Source organism: Zeus faber (assembly GCF_960531495.2).
Source record: "Zeus faber genome assembly, chromosome: 12".
Classification (NCBI taxonomy): Eukaryota; Metazoa; Chordata; class Actinopteri; order Zeiformes; family Zeidae; genus Zeus; species Zeus faber.
This window is the reverse complement of record NC_137196.1, coordinates 30,774,225-30,781,724: the sequence shown is the minus strand read 5'-3', so window position 1 is coordinate 30,781,724 and position 7,500 is coordinate 30,774,225. Positions and strand designations below refer to the sequence as shown.

At 51.3% G+C, this 7,500-nt stretch overlaps 1 protein-coding gene across 1 annotated transcript in view; it reads left to right on the top strand.

Moving 5' to 3' along the window:
- Positions 1-7,500, top strand: part of pex5lb (peroxisomal biogenesis factor 5-like b) — a gene marked incomplete at its 3' end in the record, with an annotated part of 19,703 nt that overhangs the window by 964 nt on the left and 11,239 nt on the right. The window contains exons 2-3 of the mRNA XM_080010529.1: positions 6,575-6,686; positions 6,821-6,994. Coding sequence (XP_079866655.1) covers positions 6,575-6,686; positions 6,821-6,994 — 286 coding nt within the window. The remainder of the gene's footprint in view (positions 1-6,574; positions 6,687-6,820; positions 6,995-7,500) is intronic.

Below are 7,500 nucleotides of genomic sequence, written 5' to 3'. Positions count from 1 at the left end.
ATGTCATGTGAATAACTCACATTGTAAATGACAGTAATCAGTGCCAATGCATCTGATTCTTCTTCCAAACGACAGCACTTCCTGCCACGCCCACCTGAGCAGCTTCTCTCAGGGCTCACGACACAGAGACACAGGCCTCGATGGTCAAAACAAACCAGTTTACTGGAGATGGAGACTGGAACGTTGTCATGACAAAGGCTTCTCCTGTGTGTGTGGGGGTGGGTGATTTAACCTGTGTTCATTGATTGCTCTGATGAACAACAGGTGTACAGCCACTCTGACCCACGGCAGGTGTGGCTGCTTAAACCCCACCACGCCCACACCACAGACACATTTTACGTTTGAGCCTTTTTGGGAAAGAGGTTTCAGTTTGCTGATACTGGATGTAAAGTTGTACTCGAGGCTGTGAATGCACTTTGTGTTGCCGTGGTGATAAACGGTGTTTACACGCCCCGTCCGGGGACTAGAGTCGGACACGCCGCATCCGGAACGCCAAAGACCATGAGAGGTTTTCCTCTGCTGCGTCTCCTTAAATCAGGAGGAAGAAGGATCTGATTCCTCCAGGTAAATTTACATGGAAAAGGAACTAGCATTAGCATTAGCATTTATAATTTGAAAAAAAAAAAATAGTAATAAGAAAACACAATAGAATAAAAATTAAAGTAAAAAATAAAAAGAATAAACAAAAATTGCTAAATATACACAAATAGCCAAAGAAAAATAGAAAACAGAAATGGTAATAGGAAAAAAAAAAAATAATAAATAAAAAAAAAAAAATTAATATATATATATATATATATATATACACACATACAAATAAAACAATTGTATAATGTATAAAAAAATACTGAATATTCAAAATGTGATTGTATGCCCAGGATGGGGAAGTAAAATATAGTTTTAATTCACTGCAAAGGACGGTGGGTTCTGTACAAAGACAACACGAGAACCTCCTGCCAGTTATTATGGGATGGCGTTTCTCTGGAGCCTCTCCCCAATAAGCCCTGATTCCAATTCCACTCCTCCGTCAGCTGAAAAATCCCTCCATCCCTTCGTCCGTCAGGCCCACGGGGCGAGCCACGGGGTGTGAAATTAGCCGGGGGCTTCCTGCCAGAAGGGGCGGCCATGTTGGTTTAGGTGCCACAGGAGGAACTCTGCTGCTGTTTGACTTTTTACGCTCAAATTCACCAGAAATAATTTGAAGCCACGACATAAGAAAGTACGAGCATCGCTGATACACTGAACGAAAAATTCACTGGATTTGAGTCGCTGGACCAGCTTAAATTTTTTTTAAACTATTATTTTTATTTTTGGAGGGTTTTTGGTTTCAACACAATTTGAAGTTGTGAAAAGACGCTGATGTCGTCGACGTGGTTTAACCGACTCGAGTGACCCGGCTGGAACAGGGCGTCTGGCCGGAACTCCGTGGCGGAGGCGGCGCCCTCCGCCTGTCACCTCGGCCTCCCGCACGTGAAAGGCGGCGTGGGCTCGCGCGGGGAGACGGACGCCGTACGAGGAAAACAAGCACAGAAAGACGTGAGCAGGTTTTTAACGGCGTTGGAGTTGATCCCTTCCTGAAGAGTCTTTTTAAAACCATTTTTGCTTCAGAAGAGAAAGAAAGTCTCTTCAGCACGACCGAGTTCAACCTCCCTGCCCAGTTTCACAGTGTTTGGACAAAAAACAACCAATCAAACCGTGCGTGCGTGTGCGTGTGTTTGACTGGAATCTTTCTTTGTCCTGGCTGTGTGCAGAGCGCTGTGGAGGCGCTGGCAGTTATTTATTCAGGACGAGGAGCCGCCGCAGGTCGAGTCCGTTACGCAACAAACTGATCCAACTTTTATGAAGCGCAGTCTCAGCGCGAGAACCCTCCCAGCTCCGCCTTCTGATTGGACCTGCTGAGCGCCGCACGGAGGCTTCTCTGAATGGGACATGTTCTGTTTTATCCTGGATTGATGTGTAAGTGCTATTGCACAGATTTATTTTGGATGGGGTCAAACAGCTGACGGTGCTGAGTGAGGAACACTTTCAAATTGATCCGGGGGGGGGAGGGGTGGAGAGGACAGGTCAGAGGTCAGAAGAGTAGGGTCCAGGTTCAGCCTGCAACAAAGGATGGGGAGTGATGTGGCTGCTCTGCCCCCAGGGGGAGCTGCATCTATGTAGCGGCGGAGGAGCGCGGCGGCTGCAAGGGTGGAGCAGTCGGTAAACATATGGAGGTGCAGTTCCATGTACGACCCGGAGGAGAGAACCCGAGCGGAGGGAAGCTGGTGAAGGGACGGGAGGAGGGGATTGACAGGGGAGGGCTGGGGTTGAACACGACCCGGGGTGCTGCATTCTGGATGCTGTCGAGGTCAGTAGAGGTCGTAAAAGGTCATTATAGGTAATTTGAGGTAATTTGAGGTCAATAGAAGTCAATTGAGGTCGCTCAGTAGAATCTATAGAGGTCATCAGAGGTCGGTTGAGGTCGGCCGAGGTCAGTAGAGGTCAGCAGAGGTCAGCCTTCGGTCAGTGGAGGTCAGTAGAGGTCAGTGGAGGTCAGTAGAGGTCTGATGAACCAGAGGGTCAGATGAACCAGAACAGCATTGCAGTTTCTAGAAGGGAGATGACAAAGCACCTGAAGCAGAACTTGTGTCACTTCCCTCATGAGGAACGGGTGAGTTCTGCGGATGTTACGGAGTTGAAAACCTGCAGGAGGGTGGAGGAGCAGGAGCTGGTTGTCCAGACCAAACCCGAGGTTCTCTGCAGTTGGAGATGGAGTTGGTGATGTCGCGGTCTGCGTGAGGGTAGTCTTTCCAAGGGAGAAAGAGGACCGCCTGAAGATGGTTAGGGGTTAAGGTCAGCACCACCTAAAGCTCAGGCAGGTCCACATTGCGCTTCAGGCGGTGTACAAACATCCATGTGGATGTCTTGAAGACATGCAGAGATGCTCCTCTCGATGTGTGATTCGGAGAAAGGAGAGATAGAGTTGAGTGTCCTCAGCAGAGCATTGGGAGGAGATCCCACCAACAAGGGATTTAGTACAAGGAGAACAGGAAACAGCGGGGGAGCCAGGATCGAGCCCTGAGGAACACCAGTGTTTAGAGTGCGAGGGCTGGACAGGGATCCTCTCCATGAGACCGGGTTTGAGCGTCTCTTTGCCCAGTGTGAAACCTAACAGAAAACCAAAAATATAAATTTCACTGTGATTCCCACCAGGAAAACAGGTGAGTGACACCCTCAGAAGAATACACTTCCTGCTAAACATTCACATCATCAGAGGCTTGTGACAGAACGTGTCAGTGGGGAAAAAAACAAAAACCTTAATTTAACAAATAAAAAAACAAAACACCGCGAGCAAAACAAAATCACAATCACTGTCAGGCGGTGGACACAGGACACAGGACTCTTATTTTGAAGGAGCAGCGCCCCCCGCAGGACAGGAAACGGCGGGCGTGACTCAGGCAGCGGTGGGCGGGGGTCTCATAGGCTATTATTCGGAGTGAGTTGTGTCGTATGATTGGTGGATATAAATACCAACGCACCTCAAGGTCCCGTCCCTCACTGCTGTGCAGCTCTGGATTCCTCCTGCTGCTGAGGAGCTGATCGATCAAGGTTATTGATCCTCAACGCGGCTGAATCCCACTGAAGCAGTTGTTATTTCATTCATTTGAAGCGTTATTTCATAATTCATATTTCCAGCAGCGGACTGCGGTTGCATTGGGTACCGCTCGGCTGGTACTGCTTGTACTGGGCCTGTGGGAGCCGCTGGGGCTGATGGGAAATTCTTACTCACCACAGTTTATCTGGGGGCCTGGGGCTCATGCGGAGGAAAGGCTTACCAGCCGGGCGTGCGAGGGTGGGCTGGGGAGGGAGAGAGAGAGAGAGAGAGAGAGAGAGGGTTAGACAGACAGACAGACAGACAGACAGGCAGGAAGTGTTTCCATCTCTCTTCCTGCTGTTATTTCACGTTTTTGACTCCTGGCACCGGAACCCCGAGGGGGTTCCTCATCACGTCCGCTCCACCGCAGGTCGGGCGTGGCACCTCCAGGATTTGAGCCCACGTCCTCGGAGCCGCCAGGACGAGCGCGTGGATGTGACCGATCCTTTTGGAATTGCTCTCAGGGACATTTTCAGTCGGTTTGAGTGACTTTTCTTGGTGTAAACCGTCCAGCTCAGAGCCCTGTGACTGAAACACAACACGGACCGGAGGGTTGAAGGTGTGGACGTGGGCTTAAAAGAGGGTTTGTCCAGTACTTCACAGTTTTCTATGCTGCTTCCAACGTCACAGCCAAGCATCTGTAACAAACAACAAAATGTCTTAAAACGGTACTTGGCGCAAAGGGATGATACACCAAGATGCCACGCCCACTCAGCTGCCACGCCGACTCCACCCACTCGGCCCATTTTTTTGTATAACGTTTACTGACACCCTCATTTTTAGGATGTGAAGTAAGTCGGAGGTGGCCTCCAAGAGCCTTGCTCAAGGGCAGCTTAGTGGTCATGTTGTTGACTTCCTGCTGGATCAGCTCCTCCGAGGAACACGCAGATGAAAGGACTGAGCGACGCCCTCTCCACCACCCTGAGCTCCGTCCCTCGCTGGTTCCCCCATTTCCTGTCTGCCTGAGTGCTGCTGCCGCCAGGGAGGAGCGTGCACGTGTGTGTGTGTGTGTGTGTGTGTGTGTGTCTGTGTGTGTGTGTGTGTGTGTGTGTGTGTGTGTGTGTCTGTGTGTGTGTGTGTGTGTGTGTCTGTGTGTGTGTGTGTGTGTGTGTTTGTGTGTGTGTGTGTGTTTGTGTGTGTGTCTGTGTGTGTGTGTGTGTGTGTTTGTGCGTGTGTCTGTGTGTGTGTGTGTGTGTGTGTGTTTGTGTGTGTGTTTGTGTGTGTGTCTGTGTGTGTGTTTGTGTGTGTGTGTGTGTGTGTGTTTGTGTGTGTGTCTGTGTGTGTGTGTGTGTGTGTGTGTGTGAGTATCTAACATGGTGTGAGAAATGCTTGCACAAGTCCAGTTGCATTATTAGTGAAATGTTTGGCGGCCATGTTGTCCCGACAGGTGGCGCCGTTCATCCAGCTTCAGTGCTTCCTCCGCTGTGGCGCTGAGTGAGAACCAGAACATGAACGAATAATGAAAACAGATCGTCCCTTTCCGGCGCGTAGCAGATAGTGCTCCCCCTGGTGGTCACACCTCTCTGGAGTCTGCAGAGCGTGTTGCCGTCACCACGCAAGCAGAGGATGCTGGGTCGCGCGGGGTCGCTGTCACGTCTGATTTACCACTTGGCTCACGCTCGCCGCCCTCTGTGGCGTCACGAAGCGTCACACGTCGGCCCTGGCGCTCGCAGGCGTGGCCATTCATCAGCGCGTCGTGTCTTTACAACGTGTCAGAGGCCGACGCCACCGCCGCCACGTGCCCCCATAAAGTCCACGCAGTAAAACCTCCTACAAACCGGAATCGCCGTCTGAGAGGACGCAGGGCAGCTCAGGGCTGGGGCTCCGCAGCCGCGGCTCCTCCCAGCTCCTGAATTGTTCCGGGAGCGGGAGAAAACCTTCCGGTGGTGAGAGCAAAAAAACGACAATGTCCTCGGCAACGGGGACCGTGCGGCAGAACCCTCCTGCCCTCGCTGTGGCGGCGCCGCTCGGAGATGTTGAGCTTTTTGGAAGGTCTCTCTTCATTCCACCGTGTTGCCATACTCCACATATGGACCTGGAGTCTTGTGTTCAGCCGGCGTTCAGCAACCCGGGGGGACGAGCTGTTCAGCGTGGAACCTCTCTGGACGGTTGGCAAATGGGCCGATCAGGCGTCTCCATCAAGAACAGGGAAACGGCGCCACCCTGCTGACGTGTTGGTTCACCTCTTCAGCAACTTCAGGGTTTCAACAGAATGTTTGAAGGCTTCACTGACGGCCGGTGCAGGACAGCAGCTCAAACCCTGCTCCTAATTTGTGACAATGTTTGTCTGGTTGATGTTCGACGTCTCGCCTGAAGGTTCCGCTTCTTTGTGGACCAGAAAGACGTAAAACTAGAACTGACGCTGGGCTGGTTTTGACAAGATGGCGACTGGCGGCGGAAAAGGACTCCGGGTGGTCTCAGCTGGACTTGGAGGGCTTTGCTTTGCTCAGGTTATAATAGACTGGAGCTCCCCCCTGGTGGTCACACATTACACATGACATACATTACACCGTGTGGCTTGGTTTCGGTCGGATCCAGTCAAAACCAGTTGGCTCAGGCAGTTTGGAACGAGTTGCCTGTGGTGACGGTTTCCCCGAGGCCGGGCAGTCTGAAGTGCCGGTCCTGCACTTTGGTTTAAGACCCGGCAGCCGAGAGACGCTGCCTGAATCCGTTATTTATTTGGGAACCGACCGGCTCCTCCCGCCACAAAACGGTATTTAAACGTCACAAGCAGGACGACGGGGCCAGAGGGTCCCACGTCGCTCTGCTGCGGATCTGGGACAAACAGCGTCTCGGGGGAAAGCGATGTTCGGTCAGCAGCGCACAATGCATCCAAAAAACCATTTAATGTTTGATATTTGTGATACTAACATGCTCCACAACGTGCAGTATTAGTATTTCAGATTTGCACGCTCAGCACACTTGTTGTTCCTGCTCCAGCTGGCCGGGGAGCAGCAGGAGTTCCGTCCTCTCCTCAGTCCCTCCATCGATGACTTTCTGTCCGAGAGCCGAACGGACGGAGCGGGACACCAGGTCACCTCCAACACCACAGGTACACTCGAGTAATTAACACCTCCACCCGTCCTCCACCTCCTTTCCTCCACTCCTCCTCTCCCCTCCCCTCATCATGGTTAAATGTGGATGTTGTGTGGGGGTGGTGACGGCGGCTCCTCCGTGTTCTCCCAGTTCAGTCCACGGCTCTGGACCTGGTGGACCTCAGTGAGCCGGCCGAGCGAGGGGGCTTCCTGAGGAGGAGGAGCAGCCCCCCCGGGCGGAGCAGAGCCCAGGAGACGGAGCTGATTCGGGTGGAGGTGGAGCACCTCCCCCCCAGCCCCCCCGAGAGGAGCTCGCTGGACTCGGGTACGAACAGCAGACGCCAGCGACGGAGCTCTGGTTGAAATCATCATCGATGATTTTGGAAAAGTTACTACAGTGAATAAATACTGAGTAACTACAGAGTAACTACTTTCTGGATGATTGATATAGGAAGAAACATGTAAACAAGTAAAGAAGTAAACATGCACACATGCAAACATGTAAACATGTAAACACGTAAACAAGTAAACAAGTAAAGAAGTAAACATGTAAATGTTATTTATTTCACATACACTATTTAGAGAGAGAGGGAGGGAAGGAGAGAGCACCATGGACAGCTCCTCTCTTCAACTCTGTTGGGTGCCTTGTTTGACTACGTTATTGTGGAACAACAACAATGTTTTACATTTTCCTCTTCACGGGATTCCCTTGGCTCCCGTGAAGACGTTGTACAATTCACAAGTTTAACCTACAAACACGTTTTGCTGCCGCGTCCATGTTTTCCCCAATTACTGATTTCCCACTTTCAATGGAATTCAGCATTTGGACAG